The sequence below is a fragment of the Lindgomyces ingoldianus genome (genome assembly GCF_010093535.1).
Source record: "Lindgomyces ingoldianus strain ATCC 200398 unplaced genomic scaffold BDR25scaffold_3, whole genome shotgun sequence".
Taxonomy (NCBI): Eukaryota; Fungi; Ascomycota; class Dothideomycetes; order Pleosporales; family Lindgomycetaceae; genus Lindgomyces; species Lindgomyces ingoldianus.
The window spans coordinates 2,277,984-2,300,003 of NW_022985164.1; the positions used below are offsets into that span (position 1 = coordinate 2,277,984).

The window sequence follows — 22,020 nt, forward strand, 5'->3', positions numbered from 1 at the left end:
ACCTCTGCCTCCGACCCTAAGGTTTACTCTCGTTACCCCCCTATCCTGCATTCCCTCTCTGTGACCTGTGTTTCCTGCTCGATACCTCTCACATTAGCAGATAAAGACTCTACAGTAGCTGTATACTAAAGTAAAGGCTTAGAAATCTAAGCAGGCTGTCTAGGGCACCCTAGATAGTTAGCTTACGTAACTATTTTGCTATAACAATATTTTAATATAACAATATAATCCTAGCTCCCTGTTTGTATCGCGCCATCGAGAGTTGACTGTATAGGAGACAGTTGGTAATACAATAGATATTAACGTCACTTTAAGTAAGAGCTGTAATTACGTCATTTGCTGATTTGAGGAAGTGGCTGCACAGCCCCAGCCCCAACAGCCACAAGCTTGGCTGACAGGACTCCTCAAATAAATTACACTATTATGATTATGTGTACTTTCGAGGCTGTTTCACGCTAGCCGGGATCGGAAACTGCCTCAGTCGGCAGTACTGACAGGGTGGCGACGTTGCCTCAGTTTGCGCGCGATATTAGACACACAGCCAATAATAACTTCTGAGCATTTTTTTGAGGCTCTTCGGCTTAGATAACACCTTCTATACGTATTAGAGAGAAGTTAGAGCTTCTTAGTAGCGTTGTAGTGAAGGGATACTGTTTCGCCACAAAAGAAGGCTCTAAGCGAATCAGGCGAGAAGGTGACAACGTGCACGTAATTTTTAAATTAGAAGGCTTCCTAAGGATAAAAGGTAGCTATTGTATATTATTTATATAGAATTCTAATGAAGCTCGATATGTGCGAAAATTTATAATCGTGTGAAGTCAAAGTACCCCTAATTTTTTTCGGTGCAGGTGGTTTTTCGCTACGCATGGAGGGACGTTAGTACCCTCTATAATTAGGGCTCTGTAGACTAGTTTGCTTAGAGTAAAACTAATATTAGCAACTATATTAGCAAGGTTGTGTTAAAATTAAGCTCTCTAGAGCCTTTAGACACACTAGTTACTGCAGTAACCATGCCAAACAGTAACCCCACCCTTAGTTAAACTAGCAGTTACTGTTACTGCTCGCAAGGCTGTTTAAATTCGCTCTATGTGAAAGAACGAAACTCTATTGCCATTAGTAACGCACCAAAAACACTACTGACAGTTACAGTTACGTTCTATTAAACACTGCGTTTCCGAACCCCAATCGTCATCTTCACCGATTATCCATAGCGACGACAGCTACATCGACAAGCCTCGCCATCACCGACTCCTCAATTCATGACTGTACGGGTAAAAGCCTTACCGTTACGAGTAGCCCCAGGGAAATCGGTCTCAGAGCTGTATAAGTTCTCCTTGAATACCACGCTCGTGTTTTCATCATCGATATCGTACCGCCTCCAGCCGGTGTCTCAGACGTCACGTAAATCAAAACAGACATATCGGCCTGGGCTTCCCTAATCAATGCCTTTACAACCATTGTCATGATGCACAAGTGTGCAATCAACATCGCCATTGCTGACGCGAATTGGTAGAGGATGCGTCATACCTCATCCAGAGTCGTTCTCATGCGCCTACGGTGCCGCGGAGTGGTCTGCATTGAAAGAAACCAACCTGTTGGTCCATCCGATCGTCAAAGTGAATCTCATAGGCACCATTAATTCCGTTATGCTAGCAAAGAGGGTGATGAACGGCCAGTAGAGTGGTGGGATCATTGTGATTACGGGCAGTTTGACGGCACCCTCGCCCGAACAAGTCATGCCAGTTTATTCTGCGACTAAGGCGGTATGCTCTCCCTTTTTGGCCTAGCTCTGATACCATCTAGGAAACTACGCTGAACAATATTAGCTAACATGCATTGGTAGCTTGTGAACTTCTTCAGCAGGGCTTCCAACAGGCCGTACTACGGTCCGTACAAAGTGAACCGTAACGGTCACGTGTTCAGTACAAACGTACCGAGTTCGTGAGCCGTACCGTACGTTAAATAATGCCCTAGGTACAGTACGTAGTACAGATTGTATTACCCTTTTAGGAAGTTTGTATAGGGGTTCTGGAGGGGTATAAGGGCTCTGGCGAGTAGGAGGCCTACAGACGCTTAAATCTCTTTCTAAGGGTTTTAATCTATCCATCTGTCTGTTGTCTTAAAAATGCCTATTACAGACTATTTTCTATTGCAGAGTTATCTATCCACGCCTCTTGCAGCCTTACAGGCCTTATCTAGTCCTATCTGCTCTTGTTACTAGGGAGAACTAGTTAATTTAACCTTAATCTTGCGTCTCTAGAGACCTATAGTCTTAGCTGTTTTAACTAAAGTACAGCGTACTTTAATTAAATTGTACTACTTGTACAGATCATGTGAGTTGTAACAGTTACAATACGTACACCTACCTCTCCTCCTCCCTGTCGTACGAACGTACACAAAATCTCACCCGTACAGGCCTCAAAATCGCCCAATCGTACAGTACTACGCCTCGTTGGAAGCCCTGTTCTTCAGAGCATTGAGACCAACCCTTCCTTACCATAACATCTCCATCAATGACGTCGCCTCTCTGCGGTTGCTTCCAATATGTTGCCTCCGGAACTAGTAGGCGCGTTTATTCAACTCGGTATCCAAACTGAGGTAGTTTGCTAGTAGGCGCTGAAAGAAACTACATAATGCAAGCGCTTGATTCCTTATAGAAGAAAGAAAATTGATTAAAGTCATGGTTATGCAAATATGTACGTCAAAAATATATACAGTACGAAAATTTAAAGCTTATAGGGACAGCATTTCTCAGCTGAGTATCGTAGAATTTGATGCCGTGGTTGAGTTGAGCTGGCTCAACATAGTATCCGCCGCTTTCTCAGAAATCATATACGTAGAAACGGCAGTAAATGTACTTGGAATCCGTGGATAAACAGAGGCACCAACAACACGCAGACTCGAAACCTCACGAACACGGAATTCGGAGTCGAGGACTGCCATAGGGTCTCTATCAGAGCTAATCGGGCACGTGCAAGAGGCGTGATGACCCCAGGTGGAGTCTTTGGTATTTGCCTTAACGGCTTCCCCGGTAACGTTCCCACCGGGGAGAATTTCAATAACGGGAACTAACTAACGTTTGAATGCATCGCGCGCCAGGGTCACGCCTTCGGAGAGGGCCTGGAGATCAGCGTTATAATTGCTAACCCCATTGTCAAAGTAATTGTAGACGATGTCTGGGACGTCGAGCGGGTCTGCGGAGCGCAAGGTCACGGCGCCTGTAGTATTACGAGGGTGTGCCTTGAAGATTGCCCAAGTGAACCAATCATGTCGAGCTGTTGCGCTGATGTTGTAGTTGGGAAAATATCCTCGGAAATTGACGGGACCACTAAGTACGAAGAGGTCATACTGGTCGTTAGAAGTCGCCGTGCTCTTGTAGAACATAGTGGCTGTAAGGCCAGAAGACGAGTATATTCCACGGTCCCCAAGAATCGATGTTTCCCGGTGCTTCAAGCATTCGTCATTAGTGCTGCCGTCGAACGTGCTGCCGTTTAGTGCGGTGAAATTACCAGGGATCTAACCCTGGACAGAGATCTCATGGTGATCTTGCAGGTTGGTTCCGAAGCAAGGAAGGTCTGAAATAATGGGAATGCCAAATTTCTTGAGCTCGTCTGCTGGACCAACACCGCTTATCTTGAGGAGCTGGGGAGAGATGTATACGCCGCCAGCGACGATGACCTTTCAGGATGCAGTGGTTGACCCAGGAGTGCCATAATTAACTGAAGAGAACTTTGGGCTTGCCTTGTACAGGTACTGTTCATCAAGGAACTCTATACCAATAGCGCGAGGAGGGGTTGCGGATTCGTCGAAAGTGACTTTAGTGGCATGGTAGTTCAACCGGACATCGAGAGGATACTTTTCGCTTCCATCATCATTCACCGCGTCGCGCACAGCTAGGACGAATTCGCGGGCGCCATTGCGGTGGGCACCATTTGCTGAAAGCGGTATTTGGTAGTACGCAGGTTGAGAATCCCGGGTTGAGGTATCAGCGTTGGCGTCACCAGCGATCAGAGTTCGCAAATCGATGACCGAATTTGTCTCATTGCCTAGTGCGAAGGCACCGCCGGTGAGCATGCTCAGGAGCTGAGGGTCCTCAATGACGATGTTCAGTGGTGCTGTCTCTGTCGAGAGCCAGCCATCGTAGCCATGACCAGCTGCAGGGGAAATGTATTGGTTCTTCTCCATCTTGACCAAATACTTACGCATATTCTGTGGTGACCAGGAGGCATCACCGGTCAGGGTGGCAATGTATTCGAAGTCCGATTGATGGGGATAGATGGCAATGAGAGCATTGTGTGCAGTGCATCCTCCGAGGGTGCCTGTCCTTAGATAGAGTGTGCACTTCATGGTTGAGCCTGCAGGAGGATTGAGACCTGTGTATTATCCGCCATCTAGAGTCTCGTATGTGGTTTCAAAGTCCCGAGCCTGCCTCGATTCGTTGGCGCAGTGACGTGCAAAGAAGTTCCATGCCATAGTCTCATCTTCTGATGCCCGAGCCGAATAAGAAGGAATGGTGCAGTTGTATTTTCTGCCTTAGTCGTCACCAGCCTCGATGAGTAACGTCCTGTGACCAGCAAGTGCAAGACGAGCGACTAGAGGGCCTCCTTCGGCCCCAGATCCCACGATGACATACTCGTAACCCGTGAGGTTGGCACCCTTGGCAAGGGCAGTAACCTCGATGATGCAACCGAAGAGGCGATGAAGATGCATCTTTGAAACGAGCCTGCAATACCAAGATCTTAGTGGTGAATACACAGCATATTGGCACATGGATACCACGGGGAATTAACAGGTTGGATTGGATCTGCTGAGTCTGTTGCTAGGATATGGAAGAAGATGTAGCGTTCTTTCCTGTGTAACACCTTACCGCGTTCGGTGATGTGTACCAATACATAGAAATTGGAGAGGGAGAGCCTTACCTCCGTCGAATCTTGAGAAGTCGAAAACTTCTGAGTGATGCTGGACTAGGTTGAGGGTCCCCTCTCCTAATGTAAGTGGTTAATGCCTTTTATCAGAGCTGTTCACTTACTCACCCCCCTTTTTAATTGTTTCTGTTCCCTTACATTTCGCTTATTTTGCATCTCAATCTACTAGGAAGGCCTCCGAATACATGGACGGCCACGAGGTCCAGTCACGGCTCTAGCCCGTGTGACGAAACGTGTACCACTTGATGGTCCCACCAACCGTGGACGATCTAACGGGTTCCAAGGGAAAATTTGGTGTTGAAAAGAAGGAAAACAATATCAGTAAGGTTGCAGCATGATGGAACTTCCTAATTTTGATAGACGTGGACATGCTATTGATGGAGACTAGCTGCGGCAAGGTCCCCACTTCTGGATGGGTAGTAAAGCATGAGTTCAGAGATGCATTGAAAACGACTTGTTTGCCCAGTCGCTCAGATTCCAACAACTGCCGTGCCGAAGAACCGCCGCGGATGCAGGAGATGTGCATGTCACAGAACCTGCATGCTGCAATTGATCGTCAATATATTTAAGTTATGCAAACACCTCGGTGCTTGGGTGAAACGGCCGGCCGGAGCCTTGGAGGGCAGGGGCCATCGAACATAGGGAGAGACTTCCACGGATTTCGAGGCTGCTAACGTCCGTTGCGTAGACCTGGCGCGAAATGTACTGTGTCGTTGATGCGTTGGTCGGAGACTGGAGATGGTTAAAACATGCAAGAGGGGAGCGAGGTGTGAAAAGATGACAAAATAACTCCCCTGCCAAGCTATTTAGTCATCCGCTAGTGTTATCATCAACATGGTGTCGGTATAAACTTCATCCTCGCCTCGCAACAATTAGCCTCCCAGGTATGGCGGAGCAAATTCCAACGATCTGTTCTCACCCACAGCAGTATGCAGTGCCACGAAGGAATGGTCACACTCTAGGCCAGAAACAGTGCAGGGCATACCAATGCGTGCTCTCAGGTGCAGAACCAACAAGGGATGGAAATACCCGTCTCTTTTCAGGCCCTCTTTGAGATGAGTTCAAGACGCACTTCACACGACCAGCCCACAAATTCGTGCCGCTCGCACGACACTTTCACACTCGCTTCAACAAAATGCCAATAGGGAAGCTCTTTGGCAGAGTGATCTACAACAGGCCCGCATTAGAAGCGGCACATTAGTCCCCAAGAGCTCCTGCGAGCGCGTGGTTGTAAGCCGCGGTACCGCTGCACATAATGCGGCCCCGTTGTCCACCTCCCAGCCGCATATCTACTCAACCTCTCCCGGTGATGTGATATCTCCAACAATACATAGCACAATGACTCTCCCAGTCTCTAATCGGGGTCCTGAGCTCCTCGCAGTCGATGTTTTCTTTATGTCAACGGCAATAATAGCAACTTCATTAAGATGTTATGTGCGTGTCGACATGGTCAAGGCTTTTGGGCTTGACGACTGGCTCATGGTTTTTGCGATGGTGAGTGTTTGCAGAACGAAATTCTTGGGTTATCGAGTCTAACGGGCGGTAGCTGTCCTTCATCTCGTACTGTTCATTCTCAATAGCAGGCGTTCACTATGGAACCGGCCATCATCGTGCGGATCTGCTGGCTAAGAGTGATGAGATCGCCACCAAGGTATTTAAGCTCCAAACCTATAAATTCTCACTTCTAACTACATCCTAGTGCTGGTGGTTCTGTTTCCTTTTTTATTGCATAACCATGATCAGCTCTAAAGTCTCCATTGGATTCTTCCTCCTCCGAGTCACGGTGAAGAAAATCCACGCCTGGATCATTTATGTCGCAATGTCCATCTCAATTCTCGCTGGAGTTGTATTTTTCTTCGTCTGTCTTTTCCAATGCACTCCAGTTTCCCACTTCTGGAAGCGAGATCAACCGGGAAAATGCATAAACATCAATGCCATTATTGGCCTCTCCTATCTTTACAGCATATTTAGCATTGTTTCCGATTTCACCTTTGCCATTTTGCCTGGGTTTCTCATTTGGGGTCTTCAGTTGAAGCGGCGGACGAAGCTGGCGCTCATACCCCTACTTGCTATGGGTTGCATGTAAGTCTTCTTTCACATGTTTAAACAGCACCTAAACTACCCAGTTTCACGTATTCACTTTCCCCGCCTTGATATCTTTCAGATCAAGCCATCAGAATCTATGACTAATATCCTTCTCAGCGCGAGTTCTGCCGTAGTCGTCCGCCTCGCCTACCTCAAAAACTTCCGTGATCCCGATTTCCTATGGGCAACCCTCGATATCGCCATCTGGTCTACCGTCGAACAAGGACTTGCTATCACAGCTGGCTCACTTGCCACACTCCGTCCCCTCATGCAACTCGTAACCCACGGACTAGGCCTCTCAACCGGTCCATCCCGAATGCGTCCCTCGGGCTATGGCTACGGCTACGGACAGCCCAACAGCCAGCCACTTAGCCACCAAAACGCAAGCTTACGTACGCTGGACGCCTATACCCTGTCTAGCCTCTCTGTGACAGTGAAAGGCGGTAAGGTTGGCAAACACGAAGAAGTAGGGGGTGAGTTCACTTTCCCCCGGAAGAAGTACGAAGCCACTTTCATCAGGCCAAAGCGGGGTTCAGGGTCGCAGATGCGGAGTCGGAGGGACAATGAGAGCGAGGAGGAGTTGTCACCGAAGGTGTCACCGAGGGTGGCGCCGAAGGACAAGTCGCACGAAGAGATTAGGGTTACGAAGAGTTTTCTTATGGCGGATGAAAGAGAGTAATACGATCATGTGCGTTTGGGAGGGGGGTTTGCTAACGTTCAGAGCGACTAGAATACCATTTGGAGGAATGGAAACATGTGTTGAGGAGATATATATCTTAAGTCCTCTATTTCTTTAATTTCTGGTGTCGGTATGCGAATCACAAACGGCCAGTATATCCAGACAAATAACCATAATCCAATCAAAATTCAGTTCGCTCTCCTTGAAGTTCGCTCTCTGCTTTTCCCAGGTGGATTTTTCACCGATTTCTCACCCAAATATCCGGCCCTCCAAATCTACTAATCCCATTCAAGTTCCCGTTCAACCCTCCTACACTGCCAACCCATCTTTAGACACTCTCACCCATTTCTAACGTTTCACCTGAATTTTCTAAGTCTAGAAACATTCACTATACTAGTCCACTGCCTCGGCACACCCCGCAATCTGCAAGCCACACCATTTCATGCAGGGTTCCTTCAGTTGTTCTTTATTTACACGGGGAATTTGCGCCGACAAGGTAGTCCGAGCGACACGTGAAGAGACATGTGATGATCGGCGGCTCCCAGTCTCTTTGTTTGTATTCGCCTCCAGGAAGCGCAAGGATGAAAGGAAGTTATGTGATATTTGTGGAGCACAACAAGGGGCCAAGAGAGAATGAAAACGGATTCTGGAGTCACGAGGGTGGAGTATAGTGGTTAATAATGGTCGAAAATTGATGTTTGCCAGTCTTTTACCCATGCCAAAGCCACCCGCTAGCACCCAAACATTTACGTCTCACCGCAGGTTGATGGTAAATTCACTGCCGAATCTCCAAGTTGCTCCCGCTGCTTTTAGAAGCCCTTTTTCTTTATTCTAAGAACAGCCCCGGCCACAGCACTCGTCTAGATCCCTGTCAGTGGAAGAATATAGTAGCTCCCACCGTTTCTTATCATATAAGATTGCTATGGTAAACTGTATGGTTATCAGGTGACTAGTTACTCGCTACATATAGCCTATCTTTTCCGTCACGTCTTCTTTAATAGCTCTAGGAGCTTTCAGCAAGTGTCGCCTTTGCGTCAGTTGCGAGACTCAGTTTGCCTTGGGTTTCTTAATACTATGCATTTAGGAATTGCCATATCTATTAATAATATAGTGCCTCTCTAGGTGTACAATGCTGTTACGACCACCAGCAGGATCAGAGCATGCCGTGCCTCCAACCCCACGGAAGAAGGACGGTCCGACCCCGGCGTGGGCCCGGACCAGTGAGATCACGTGACAACCCCGGAAAGGTATAGTACGATCGCAGGTCTTGGCGAACGATCGCTGTGATCATGGCCGGAAAACTGCGATCACGACGATCGCTGTGAGGTACATAGTCAAGACCCTCTGCCTTCTAGTAGAGAGTCGTGGTTATTCTTATTATTGTGGCATCGCCTAGGTAATTAATATACCTAATATCCTTCTTAACAGAAGCGCCCAAGTACCTCATCCCAAGACGCGAGGAACTGAAGCAACTGATCTATCTTACACCCCTTCCTACCCCCCCCTCGTCGACAAGTATCTCTCTAGCTCAATAGGAGAGGACCGTACACCCGCTCCCCGACCTAGTCAATAGAGGTAGCATCGTCACACACATACCCACTCCTCCACCTCTCCCTTCCAAATCTAAGCGCATGGGGGCGCCAGCTTCAGCCTTGCACAGCCCCACGAAGCCTTACACAGCCCCAAGTCCAGCCTCTCGTCGCGGCAAAAGCCACCCGAAAATCTTTGTCAATTGCTGTTCGCATTCTCAATACTTCTGTGTAATGAGGGTGTAACTGCTCTTTTCTTCATAAGAAGCATCTCAGTTCGTGCTTCAAAAGCCAATGCAATAGCATGGCGGAAGCCATCGCCGTAGTCGGCATTGTCGCTAACATAGTTCAGCTCATTGACTTCGGCTCCCGGCTTCTAAAACGTCTTGGAGAATATCAGTCCGAGCTCGGAGACATCCCAGAAGCGTTCCGCCATATCAAATCCGAGCTGCCAGTGCTGCTAGATGCCCTCCGGCAGACCAAAGCGGCGATCGATACTGGATATATGCAAGCTGAATCCCAAAAGGCGCTCCTTCCTGCTATTGAAGGGTGTAGGGTACAGATAAAGGCACTGGACGATGTAATCGCAAAAGCGTTACCTACATCAGGTGATTCTTGGGCTAGAAGAGGCAGGAAAGCACTTGGAAGCCTTCGGTATGACGCAAAGGTGGAGAGGATAACCTCAGTCGTCCGGGGGTATATCCAGACTTTAACATACCATGCCGCCGCATCACCAAGGCCCTTAACAGGTATAACCCTCCTATGTCCTACGCAGCATATCTTCATTCTAACAACCTGTTCCTAATAGACCGAACCCTGCCACCCACCACCCCTTCTTCCACTGTCCCTTTCCGGCGTGATCCACACTTTGTGGACAGCAACATCCTTTCTGAAATACATAGTAAGAGCCAGCAATCTGCGTCCAGAGTAGCACTTGTTGGCCTTGGTGGCGTAGGGTACGCAGCAAGCTTATGCTCCCATGAAGACATGCAACTGACAACATGAAAGAAAGTCGCAGCTTGCTGTCGAGTACTCCTACCAAGTACGAGAAAAGTCGCCAGATATCTGGGTCTTCTGGGTGCATGCAAGCAGCAGAGCTAGATTTGAGGAAGGCTACAGGAAAATTGCTGAACGAGCTAGGCTTCCTGGATGGGATCAACAAGATGTCGACATTCTACAGCTTGTCTACAACTGGCTGTGCGATGAGGCAAATGGCCGCTGGGTGATGATTATCGACAATGCAGACGATCTAAGCGTCTTCCCCCGTCCATTGCAGAGTCGTAGTGGCAGCAAACACGATGCTGCTGGCAATGCAGTATCCTCTTTGCTGGAGTTTCTGCCCCAATCTCCAAACGGGTCTATTCTAATTACCTCCCGGAGCCGAGATGCCGCCTTTCGACTGACAGGAAGCTACGCCGACATTATTAAGGTCCAACCTATGGACCGGACATATGCTCTGGCGTTGCTCCAAAACAAGCTTGAAGGGAGCTTTAAACAAGATGATGCTGAGGCGCTAGTTGAGGCGCTTGACTACATGCCCCTTGCCATCACCCAAGCCGCCGCTTACATTTGCCAGAGAGCGCCGCGTGTTACAGTGTCGAGATATTTACAAGACCTCCGCAAAGGCGACCAAGATAGAGCTAATCTTCTAGAAATGGACATTGAGGACTCTCGCAGGGACGGAACGGCGTCAAACTCTATTATTGCTACCTGGCAGATCTCTTTCGAGCATATCCTCAGAGTGAGACCTTCCGCAACGCGGCTGCTGTCGCTCATGAGTTTTTTTGATCGACAGGGGATTCCGGAGTCTTTGCTTAGTAGTCGCTATCAAGAGGATAATGACCCTAGCCCTAATTTTGAGGACGACTTGAACACGTTGACGAACTTCTCTCTGGTTGTAACAGACGTAGGCGGACACCAGTTTGAAATGCACCGACTTGTGCAATTCTCTACAAGGACATGGCTCGAGCTACAGGGCGAGCTGGAAAGCTGGAGGGAAAAGTATGTTAGGCTTATGGATGATAGTTACCCGGTGGGGGTGTATGAGAATTGGAAATCATGCCAAGCGCTGCTCCCACACGCTCAAGCAATATTAGCGTCTCGGCCATCCAGTGGTAGCGTACTAGAGGCATGGGCGTCGGTTCTTTTTAAGGCTGCATGGTATGTAGATAATATGGGAAACTATAAAGTAGCGCAGGAGATGGGCCGAAGGGCTTTAGAGGCAAGGGAGGTCGCTCTAGGATCAGAGCATCTAACCACGCTCTCCAGCGTCAGCAGACTTGGGGTAGTGTTGGGGAAGCAGGGGAAATATGAAGAGGCGGAAGCAATGCACCGACGAGCACTAGAAGGAAGAGAAAAGGCACTTGGGGCAGAGCACCCAAGCACACTCGCCAGCGCTAACAACCTTGGGTTAGTATTAGAGAGCCAGGGGAAGTATGAAGAGGCAGAAGCGCTTCACCGACAAGCGCTAGAAGGAAAAGAGAAGGCTCTAGGGCCAGATCACCCAGACACGCTCACTAGCGCCGACAACCTTGGGTTGGTATTGGAGAGTCAGGGAAAGTACGAAGAGGCGGAAGCGATGCATCGGCGAGCACTAGAAGGAAGAGAGAAGGCATTTGGGCCAGAGCACCCAGACACGCTCGCCAGCGCCAACAACCTTGGGATGGCGTTAGAGAGGCAGGGAAAGTATAAGGAGGCTGAAGAAATGCACCGTCGGGATCTAGAAGGATCAGAGAAGACACTTGGACCAGAGCACCCAAGCACGCTCACCAGCGCCAGCAACCTTGGGATTGTGTTAGAAAGGCAGGGAAAGTATAAAGAGGCGGAAGCAATGCACCGTCGGGATCTAGAAGGATCCGAGAAGGCACTTGGGCCAGATCACCCAGACACACTCACCAGCGCCAACAACCTTGGGATAGTGTTGGCGAGCCAGGGGAAGTACGAAGAGGCAGAAGCGATGTACCGGCAAGCGCTAGAAGGATACAGGAAGGTACTTAGACCGGAGCACCCGTACATGTTAACCAGCGCTCGCAATCTTAGGGGGGTGTTGGAGAGGCAGGGAAAGTATAACCAGGTGGAAGCGGTGCACCAACAGGATCTAGAAGGATAATACAAATCTATTCTAGAGCCAGCTTGATTCTGTTATAGTTCGAGCCACAGAATTTAATATTCGGCACGACCTTTGATCATATATATACGAAATTATATTCTCATGTTGCCTATAAATAATTATAAATAATTATAATTTTTCAACATATCCGCATTTCATAGGGGAATACATAGTCGATTAATCGGCGGCTGTAGGGTGTGAAGCTTCGGGAATTCTTATAATACGACTACCGTGTAGCTTAATGAAATGCCATGCTGAGGTCTCAAGGGAAGCAGACGAACATGCCGATCACGATGAGATTGTATGATGGGCAGACTGATACATAAGGTGTAGTTTTTATCGAGGGTAAAAGTAGTGGGTTACTGCGTGCTTGATAGTGCTTCACTAAACCTGATGGGAGATCCGTCAACAACAGTACAGGCAAAACGAGGTATCATATGGGCGCGATCTGCTCTTCGATTGCTAGAACCAAGACCAAAAATCCTCCTCCCTCTAGCAACCGTACCCATGCTACCGAGCCTTTCCTGCTCCCACCTGCACGAAGAATAAACCTGCGCCATCAACAATCTCCCTTCGCATCCGTCTTAATCTCATAAACAGTCTATTATGGACGCCACTCTGCGTATCTGGACACAATCTCCGCTCCGTATTCCCATCATTCTCCATACTCCTCATCATAGTCTACACGCCACCCACTCTCTTCTTATCCCTACCCCCACCCCTCTCAATGCCAATCTCAATCTCACTCAACGCAATCTCAACCCCCCCTCCACATCAGCATCCCCTGGGATCCTTCTTTCTCAAAATCTCGATATTTCCTCCACCTCCCCTCTCTCACTCCTTCCACTCCATCCTCTCCATCCCTAACCCCAACCCCATCAACCCATTAGCCTTCTTGAGTGACTTGGAGACAGAAGGCTTGGCCAGCCAAGCGAAGTAAGGTGCTTGAGCGTGGGCGTGAGGTCACGGAAGATGGGGCCGCTAACCTCGACGACGGACCAGATTGTGATGCCGAGGTTATCGTAAGTGGGGTCTTAGTTTGCGTGGCTGGCGGCGTAGAGGGCTTGGAGGCGGATTACAGAGATTATGCAGGCTCCGGCATGATTAGGTTTGAGAGGAAAGACGTTGGGGAGCGAGAAATGGGAGGTGGTGGGGGGAGGTAGTGGTGGTTGTAAGTTTGAGAAGAAGAGTAGAGAGGATAACAAGAGATAGATGCAAGGATATAAACACCGGCTCTCGCAAGATAAACTAAAAAAAACCGCAAAAAAACAAGCTCAGAGAGAACCCTAGTGCAAAAACCGAACTGACCCAATCTTCTGCTTCTGAGGCAGCTGCAACACAACGATCCCTAGAATTGGCAATAGCACGGTAACTTTGAAGATATTCAGACTTGCATATGCGAACCACAATACCGATAGATAGGGATGCAGGACATGTAGCTGACGCCGATAACCTGGAGCGTACAGGTGGTGAAGAAGCTTGGGACGACGTAACACGCGCGGAGCCAATGGACAACGCTAACTACACGAATGCAAAGGGAGAGGCTGGAGTATTTGTTGGGTAGAAGGTAAGCCTATAGGATAAGATTGAGGAGCAGGTAAACTGGAGCACGTCAGGGTAGGCGAAAGGGAGGGGAGGAGGAGGAGAATAACTTTTTGAAATCCATTATCTAGCCATTAGTAAGGGTGGAGAAGCGTTGACTGACACTGCTACGCAAAACCTCTGCTGGAGTGTTATTTCGCCCACAGTACGTCGTTGGAACAAGTCTTACAGAGGTTCGCCAACACGCAGCATACAACCGTTGCCACCTAGAGCGGTAGAGATGAGGTTCAGTTAGCGATCTTCATCACCCGTGATCTCTGCAGATCAACCTACTAACGCAAGTAAGATACACAGGTCCTCCTTTCCCACGACATGGGTCACTTCCGTCCTCACGATGACCCTCAGAATGGCGAAAAATGCTCTAATGCCCTGCGCTGTTCGGGTTGAGCTAGGAATCACTAGGGAATGGAAGTGAAGATAAGCAAGTTTTACATTTCAAGCTAAATGTCGATCTCGGTGATCAAGATCAGGGTGCCTGACAAGGTCATGAAGCGCCCCTATCAAGACCACCCTTAGCTCGACGCGGCTGGAAGGAACGGTGGATGCCCATGCAATAATGGAGATGGTGGCAGAGTGGGACGGTGGACGGGAAGATCGACCGAACTTCGATCTATTTTGATGGAGAACATCTCCACAGTTTGAGAGAGCTGAAACGTAACTCCATATCCCCGGGGTTCTACTAGTTGCCAAAGCTATCTGACGAGATGACCGCAAGCTATGGACATACCTGGTTTCTCCCTTTGGCAACACCAGATCTTGATGGTTCGTGTCTAAGATGGCTGAAGGGTGCGAAGAACATCTAGTTGTATTTTAGCAAGTTATCGCGCTTCCCCACGGGGTTTCGTTAGTGCCTCGTCCCATTGGCAGAAATATCACATATCAAGGCTAATAACGTCCCGCTTCCCTTTCCCCGCAACTTTGGACAGGATGTTGGGCACCCCGGACTGTCTCCTATTCTTGTAGGCCGGTTCTTGGTTACGCTCGCAGGTTGTTTGTATGAGGCTTGATATTCGTAATGGGGTTTAGAGTGATGGAGGGAACGTAAAGAAATCTTTTAAATATCGAAGCTTGAATAGCGTGAATTCAAAATTAAATATTCCATTGATCAACTGTCATTCATAGGAAACGACCTCATTTACAGCAAGAGCAGTCGTTGCATGTGGAAGCCCGAATTGTTGGCGCTGTCGCACACGTACTCACAGATGTGAACGCCTGCGTGGTAGTCGTTGGGCTGTTACCCTGCAGTGTCGTCACCTTCACGAACACTGGTAGCACTGCCCCAGTACTAAGACTAAAGGTTCGATGCCCAAGCACTGAGATGAGTTAGGAAAGTCCGCTTTGCCAACCATAATTGCTCACCTCGAAGCAAGCTGGCGATTTCTCCAGAATGTGCCGTCACAGAGATATAAGTACTATCATCGTTGGAGAAGACGTCGTCAAGTACCTTTTTGGAGCGAATATCCTGGTCTAGATGTCGGGCACAATTAACAGGTTGTTCAGATACAGAATCGAACCCAGGTAGGTGGTATCTCAGTCTAAGTCTACATTAGGTAAGGTAGGGGAAAACATTGCGTACTGCCAAACAGTTAGCAGAAGTTTTCAGAGCTTTTATCCAGAGTCTAGTACCCTGTGCTAGTTTCAGCGTGTAGGGCGGTCCAATATGGGTCGTATTCTGGGAAACCCTTCTCAAACCGGTAGCTTGGAAAGTTCGAGTGGATGAAAGTCTTGTTGCTGCGCCGGTCGCAGGTGTGGGCACTAATGCCCTCGCGGAAATATTCTTTGATGGTCGGGACGAACTGATTCCTTCTCGGAAGATCAAGTCCGGAAAATGTCAAATTCGCAGTTGACAGACATCGATACAGTGGACTGGTGTAATACGTTTCTGGAGGAGTAATCTTCTCGTCTTGCATCAAGTGCTTCCAGAATTTGTTCACTGTGAGTGCTTGATTGATACCGGTAGCAGTCAGGTGAGCATCAGCCCACGTGGCGGTTCCATTCCCGTCAAGCTCAGACCAATAACAGTTCCTGTGAGAAGGGTGTCAGATTTAGAATCCATCACAACACCAAGTCAGGACTAACCATGCTGGCGTTCCATAAAACGACTCGGCGGCATTGTGGAATCCCTCACCATGGCGACCGAGAAAGAGGAGGGAGTACCGTTCGTTAGAACGCGAATGTGAGTTCAATGCGGAGATGTAATGGGAAAGACGCTGCCACTGGGTTGAATGCTTGCGGTCGGGACAGGAAGAGTCGGTCGGATAATCCCTGTCTATGAGTCCAAAATTGGAAGCAGTAAAGTTGAAGGTTGAAGCGTTGGTGCTTGGATCATCTTGAAGGAAGATTCCTGGCACGACCGTGTAGTTCACATGGTCGCTGTGAGCGCTAGCCAAGCAAGAAAATGCGATGATCGCGAGCCCAGATGCGAGATACGACACAAGCATCTTGCAGATATTATCATTAGTGATTCTATGAAGTGAAGGAGAAAGCTGGAGAGAATTAGCAAAGAAGAGGCCCGACATCCAACAACTCGGGTTTACTTATCAAGTCTCCGTGTGGAAATGGTGATGCATTGTAATCCCGGTGGTCCCTTGCAGATGACGCTGAGGGCCAATCAATGCAAAACGTGAATGCAGATCACCGTAGTTCTTCACCACCCTAATCTTAAGGAGTGCAACACAAATGCAAAGAAGTTTAATGCACTAATTCGGGCTAGCTTTTTATTTCAATTAATTTCTGTAGTATAATAGCAGAAAACAATAGCTAAATATTAGGATACTTTTACAAAACTGGTTGTATAAAGTTTACATAGATAAAACGCTTACATTTTTCCAAGTTTTTAATACGAAACTTCAATACATATAAGAGTAATAATTTCCGTATGGCTGTACTGTAATACATGTGAATTAAGAAGCAGATATTACATAGTTGCTTTGGAAGCCTCATTAAGTGAAAGTCGTATCTTTCTATATAGGATAGTTACGATGTGTGGGGTTTTCGATCACGGAGCATATTCCTGGGTGTCCCACAAAGACTCGAGCTGTGCCTTAGGATGCATCACGCGTGAGAAAAATATGAATCTTAAGTTTTGTGCAACCTTAACGATGTATATTACGATATTGACTCGCTACAAAAGGTTGACAGACTGAGAAGGCCAGAGATTGAAATGAAAGGAAATGAGGCTACTAAAACATATATGTACAGCGGTTTTCGAGTCTGCAATTAACGCTAGCATCGAACGACTGCTCTACGATGGCGCAAGCACGATCATGAATAAATCTTAAATTATTCTCAGCGAACTACCAAGATTGGATATAAGCAATCAGCGGTTAGGCGTACTTCTTCCCCTAATATCTTGGAGTGATTGAGAAATAGGAGGTTACATTAATGTTAGTTCATGTAGAAAAGAATATGAGTTTCAAGGGGGGGTTGTCTTACACTATCCTTTATCTTTTAAGTCGCTTGCATATTTCGAGAGTGGTGAGCATAGAAAAGCTAGAGATTCCTTTGGCCTTTGACTGCGGAGAGGGAATACTACACACAAAAATACGTGACGACTGAATACCAAGTTTTCTGACCTAGATTGACTATGTGTTGTTAAAGACATAGTTAATGATTGGATGGGTCTGAGTTCTTAAAAAAATACTAATAGGATATATTGAAATGATCCGTCCTCGCCATTGATCTGGGCTAAGGAAAGTCTAATGAGGCCGGCAATAAATCCCGCGATCCTCCAACTCCCCTTAACAACCCAAAGTTTTCTCTAGCCACCGCGACCGAACCTTGTGTTCCATTATTCCTTATCCTTGGGATCCTACAGAGAAATACGAATGGATTCAAATGTTCCCACCATTGATTTCAGCCGTTTACTCAACGGACCTAGTGAGGATCACTAACATACTGTATCCGAAGTTGATAACGCGCCAAGGGCTGTTGGCTTCTTCCGTCTTAACAGCCATGGCATTCCGTGAAGCTTGTGGGAGCACCAGAGGCATGAGGAACTGGATTGATTGCTAAAGGAGGATAACTACGGGTGTATATAGTTCTAGGTGAAGGTAGTGTCAGGTGACTAGAGCTTTGAGAGCTCCGTAACTGCAAGCATATTCAGCAGGGCAAGATTGATAGATGTTTCGAGTTATCGAATGGGTGAGCTGAGCCTTTCTTCCATGAACAATGATGGTATTAATCACAAGCGTTAAAGAGCAGGCAATTTTTCAACCTCTCGGAGAACGAGAAAGAGATGTCCAACGCCTGGTTCACTCAACAGGGGATACTTTGGTAGGGAGGGAGAAGATATGTGGCAAGACATGTGTGAAAAGAAAGTTTCGATTTTGGTAATCCCAAGAACAATTCCTTGGGCCTTTGGCCAAGCGAACAGAAGTTGCCAGGGTTCCATGAGTGTGCTGCGGAGTTTTATCGGGCACATCCCCTGTCCCGTGTAGGGTTCTCAGTTTCTAACAAAGAACTAGGACTGTGCCGAGCTTTTAGAAAAACTCCTCGAGTGCCTGTCCATTGCACTTGACTTATGCACGGAGGAATCCCTAAGCCAATACCACACAGGCTCTTTATTTATGTCCAGTCTCATCCATTATCCTGCTGTACCTACCCAGCTCGTCCGATCTGGTAACGTCGTCGGAATTCCAGCGCACTCTGACTTTGACACCCTCACACTTCTCTTTTAGTAAGATGTTGGCGGTCTAGAAATAGCATACATCAGCTCGACCGACAAAGCTTCAAGTACTGCGGTCAAAAAAGGGGAAAGTTCACACACGTTGAACCGAAACAGGGAACGATTCTAGTCGACGTAGGGTATCTACTGATGCGCTGGACTAATAGGCGGTGGAAAAACACCGTTCACAGGGTACATGAACCTCCTCGCTCAAACAACAACAAGGCGAGGCAGGATATTAGCGACCAGGAGATAATCCCTAAGAGATACAGTGTCGCGTTCTTTAATTTCCCAGACGCGGCAACAACCGTTGAGCCTTTTGTAAGTTGCTGTGAGGATCAAACGCTAAAAAAGGGCCCGATAAATGCAGGTGAGCACCTTCTTAAGAAAAGTGCTGTCTTGTATTCAGGTTAAGTATCAAGTTCTGGTACGCGAGGATAGTCACGTGAAGTTTCTGATTCTCTGTCTCTCGTTCTGGGAGGCGCACGGACAGCGCGAAGGTATTTCTTTGGAACCTGCTGAAGAATAAAAACCCTTGCTCTGGGTCAGCCATCCATTGCCAGCAGCGCTCCACCACACGACCTAAAATACTCGAACTGCTTGTACACACTGTACTTCGTAATCCCATTGATGATATCATGGCAGCGCGTGTTGTTAGGTCCGTCACCCCGCTCGTCCACATTCGAAAAAATTACCGTTTGGCAAACTTGAGCACAACCAAACAGATGTCAAGCAGCGCAATCATGCAGCCAAAGATTTCTGAAGGTCAAGATGAAAGCAAGGTAAAGGCCGAGTTAGAAGTGTTGCTTGAAAATGGGTGGGAGTTAAACGGAGAGCAAATACAACTTGGGAAGACGTACTATTTCAAAACATACACCAAAGTCCTAGTAATTAAGAGATGCACCCCACAGTTACCGCCAATCTAACCCTTATTAGGATCTTCATACGTGTATCGGAGTGGGAAGCAAATCGAAAAACCACCATTCAAAAATGATTACGGTCAGGCTGTCCTTGGCCAGCAGTGTTTCGAGTATGGCTCACATGGGGACAGGATTTCGGATCTCTCACCGTGTACTGGACGACACACAAACCCCGCGGCCTTTCTGCTAAGGACACATTCATGGCGAGATATTGCGACGACCAAGCCCAGCTTATTGGGACGGTAGGCCAGAGCGACGCCCAAAAGTGTGGCCCTCCCCCATCTTCACGAAATGACTAGATTAGCAATGGTTCATGTAACCAGGCCAAGCCACGATCAACTAGCGCCTGCACCTCTCTATATATTATGGCAGCCCGAGAGGCTCCACAACAATACAACAATCTTCCACTGCACCCACCACCAGTCTTGCAGTTCACATCTAAGCTCTTCGTGATGAATAATCTGGGAAATATAGATAAAGGCATAATTTACGATACCAATGTGTATTCTTTCAATGTCATTTTAAATCCTAGGAAGAGAGTTAAGATAACAAGGTGCCATGTCGCAGCGCGAGAACGCGTTATCGATTAAGTCTCGGACTCTCGGTAAAGGTTGCTCGTCATCCTTGGTTCACGTTTTCGTTAATTTTCCTTAACCACCAACCAGCAAAACCTTCAGGCGTAATGTTCGACACCGTCTGCACCATCCCGCTCTCGCACGACCTTTTCGCCCAAGCAATTCACCCTACAGAGCCAATTGTCTCTGTTGGACTTGCCTCAGGGCACGTCTACACGTACCGACTGCCCGCAGGCGCGAGCGACGACAACAGCGATCCCGACGCGACGCTCGCCTCAGAAAATGGATTCGGCCACATAGAGACGGCGTGGAAGACTAGGCGGCACAAGGGGAGCTGTAGAACCCTTGGATTTGATGTTGATGGCACGCAATTGTACTCAGCGGGCACAGATGGTATCGTGAAAGCTGCCGACGTCGGAACCGGCAACGTTACTGCGAAAATCGCCATCCCACGCGATCCGTCAGTGTCTCAGCTATTTCCTTATATGCTTCTGAATTGACCCTGGTTCCTGACAATATCCAGCGCTTCGGGTTCCCTTGACCACCCCTCGCTCCTCCATGCCCTCTCACCACAGTCGCTACTTCTCGCCACTGATTCGGGCGCCCTACACCTATACGACATCCGCGACCTTGGGCCAAAAGCTTCACCAAAGCCTCACCAGACTTTTCATCCTCACGACGACTATATTTCCTCCCTAACGCCCCTTCCTCCGACAGCGGCGAGCACTAGCGGGTTCAGCAAGCAATGGGTCAGCACCGGAGGCAGCACGCTGGCAGTCACAGATCTTCGACGAGGCGTTATGGTGAGAAGTGAGGATCAAGAGGAGGAGCTGCTGAGCTCGGTCATTATGACTGGTTTACCCTCGCGGGGAACGAGCGTTGGCGAGAAAGTCCTCGTCGGAGGCGGCACGGGTGTTCTCACTCTATGGGAGCGTGGGGTATGGGATGACCAAGATGCGCGCATTGTGGTAGATCGATCTCAAGGAGGTGGAGAGAGCTTGGACAGCATCGCTTTGGTCCCAGATGGTGTTGGACCTTCAGGCAGATTGGTTGCTGTCGGCCTAGGCAATGGAGGGTTACGATTCATAAAGATTGGCCCGAACAAGGTTGTCGCAGAACTGAAGCACGATGAGTTCCAGGCCGAAGCTGTTGTTGGGCTGGGGTTTGATGTCACTGGCCGAATGATCAGCGGAGGTGGCAAAATGGTAAAAGTGTGGCATGAAAAGGTCTGGGTCGACATAGACGACGACGAGGAGGAGACAAATGGACCGAAACGCGCCCATGAAAGCGACTCGGACGATAATAGTAACGAGGGGGAACAAGAAGACAGCAGCGAAGAGGAGAAGTCTAGCAAGAAGCGAAAGAGGCGCAAGAAGAACAAGGGAAAGACATTACAGGGAAACGGCATTTTAGGCTTCTCGGGCTTGGATTGAGTGCTTTGGCGCTAGCATAGCTAGGTATGATTGTTCTTGGGTTCGGCGCATCCAAAAATTTTATGCGATTACCCTCCGCATCAGATGGGCTTCCAGAGAAAATGTGGCTCTAGTGGGTCAAAACATGTGCTATGAATTCCCTAAGGCTGACATCGTAGGGAGGCATCTGGGGTACAGCGTGCTGCCGCACATCAAGGAGCATTATCAGAGTAGGGCTCGCTGGCCAACCTCCTCGCTAGCATTGGCCACGAAGCTTAAGAGATGCTAATTTCTGGCACAGAACAGAAAGATACAAGCTTATTATATTCTGCGTTTCAACCACCGTATTGCACGCCCTCACCTTTTCCACATGTTGTTTGTTCCTGGGACTGAGGCTGTGGTCTTGGTTTCTGTTATCTCGGTCAATCCATCTATGGGCCGAAATTGGGACCGTAGAGATGGATTTTGAAAAGCCTTCCCAAGTCCTGCGCCTCTTGTATTGCTTTTTCATCGTATTT

At 48.2% G+C, this 22,020-nt stretch overlaps 7 protein-coding genes across 7 annotated transcripts; 5 read left to right on the top strand and 2 right to left on the bottom strand.

Annotated features, from left to right (window-relative positions):
* Positions 1-1,010: 1,010 nt before the first annotated feature.
* Positions 1,011-2,597, top strand: BDR25DRAFT_349837 (uncharacterized protein; the record flags this gene model as incomplete). Its single annotated transcript, XM_033694605.1, has 8 exons — positions 1,011-1,020; positions 1,069-1,142; positions 1,212-1,396; positions 1,475-1,643; positions 1,680-1,763; positions 1,844-1,941; positions 2,348-2,451; positions 2,482-2,597. 8 exons carry the CDS (start codon positions 1,011-1,013, stop codon positions 2,595-2,597), a joined length of 840 nt encoding a protein of 279 aa, XP_033553616.1.
* Positions 2,598-2,751: 154 nt separating this feature from the next.
* BDR25DRAFT_322122 (alcohol oxidase) lies at positions 2,752-4,710 on the bottom strand (the record flags this gene model as incomplete). Its single annotated transcript, XM_033692014.1, has 6 exons — positions 2,752-3,072; positions 3,106-3,516; positions 3,625-3,678; positions 3,721-4,373; positions 4,452-4,528; positions 4,562-4,710. The coding sequence occupies 6 exons, from the start codon at positions 4,708-4,710 to the stop codon at positions 2,752-2,754; spliced, it is 1,665 nt and encodes a 554-aa protein (XP_033553617.1).
* Positions 4,711-6,263: 1,553 nt separating this feature from the next.
* Positions 6,264-7,347, top strand: BDR25DRAFT_203703 (uncharacterized protein; the record flags this gene model as incomplete). The annotated part of the gene is made up of 4 exons (XM_033684423.1): positions 6,264-6,419; positions 6,472-6,576; positions 6,625-7,007; positions 7,128-7,347. Coding segments are annotated over 4 exons (864 nt in total), but the record flags the coding sequence as incomplete, so codon positions are not given.
* Positions 7,348-9,215: 1,868 nt separating this feature from the next.
* Positions 9,216-12,385, top strand: BDR25DRAFT_252980 (TPR-like protein). Its single transcript, XM_033686211.1, has 3 exons — positions 9,216-9,967; positions 10,027-10,174; positions 10,227-12,385. The coding sequence occupies exons 1-3, from the start codon at positions 9,523-9,525 to the stop codon at positions 12,325-12,327; spliced, it is 2,694 nt and encodes an 897-aa protein (XP_033553619.1). The 5' UTR covers positions 9,216-9,522; the 3' UTR covers positions 12,328-12,385.
* Positions 12,386-15,060: 2,675 nt separating this feature from the next.
* Positions 15,061-16,377, bottom strand: BDR25DRAFT_331431 (phosphoglycerate mutase-like protein; the record flags this gene model as incomplete). Its single annotated transcript, XM_033692631.1, has 4 exons — positions 16,009-16,377; positions 15,557-15,954; positions 15,289-15,396; positions 15,061-15,242 (listed from the first exon to the last, which is right to left on the bottom strand). The coding sequence occupies exons 1-4, from the start codon at positions 16,368-16,370 to the stop codon at positions 15,061-15,063; spliced, it is 1,050 nt and encodes a 349-aa protein (XP_033553620.1). The 5' UTR covers positions 16,371-16,377.
* A 2,961-nt stretch (positions 16,378-19,338) lies between these two features.
* Positions 19,339-19,814, top strand: BDR25DRAFT_210532 (transcriptional coactivator/pterin dehydratase; the record flags this gene model as incomplete). The annotated part of the gene is made up of 3 exons (XM_033684652.1): positions 19,339-19,482; positions 19,532-19,594; positions 19,647-19,814. The coding sequence occupies 3 exons, from the start codon at positions 19,339-19,341 to the stop codon at positions 19,812-19,814; spliced, it is 375 nt and encodes a 124-aa protein (XP_033553621.1).
* Positions 19,815-20,184: 370 nt separating this feature from the next.
* BDR25DRAFT_252984 (WD domain-containing protein) lies at positions 20,185-21,533 on the top strand. Its single transcript, XM_033686212.1, has 2 exons — positions 20,185-20,550; positions 20,614-21,533. Exons 1-2 carry the CDS (start codon positions 20,198-20,200, stop codon positions 21,521-21,523), a joined length of 1,263 nt encoding a protein of 420 aa, XP_033553622.1. The 5' UTR covers positions 20,185-20,197; the 3' UTR covers positions 21,524-21,533.
* Positions 21,534-22,020: the final 487 nt, after the last annotated feature.

What these genes read in the sequence shown, in the direction of transcription:
- BDR25DRAFT_252980 (XM_033686211.1), top strand. Translation starts at nt 9,523, where the DNA reads ATGGCGGAAGCCATCGCCGTAGTCGGCATTGTCGCTAACATAGTTCAG. An exon ending in ATCACCAAGGCCCTTAACAG is followed by an intron (nt 9,968 to 10,026) that starts GTATAACCCTCC and finishes TGTTCCTAATAG; the next exon opens with ACCGAACCCTGCCACCCACC. An exon ending in GTTGGCCTTGGTGGCGTAGG is followed by an intron (nt 10,175 to 10,226) that starts GTACGCAGCAAG and finishes ACAACATGAAAG; the next exon opens with AAAGTCGCAGCTTGCTGTCG.
- BDR25DRAFT_252984 (XM_033686212.1), top strand. Translation starts at nt 20,198, where the DNA reads ATGTTCGACACCGTCTGCACCATCCCGCTCTCGCACGACCTTTTCGCC. An exon ending in ATCGCCATCCCACGCGATCC is followed by an intron (nt 20,551 to 20,613) that starts GTCAGTGTCTCA and finishes GACAATATCCAG; the next exon opens with CGCTTCGGGTTCCCTTGACC.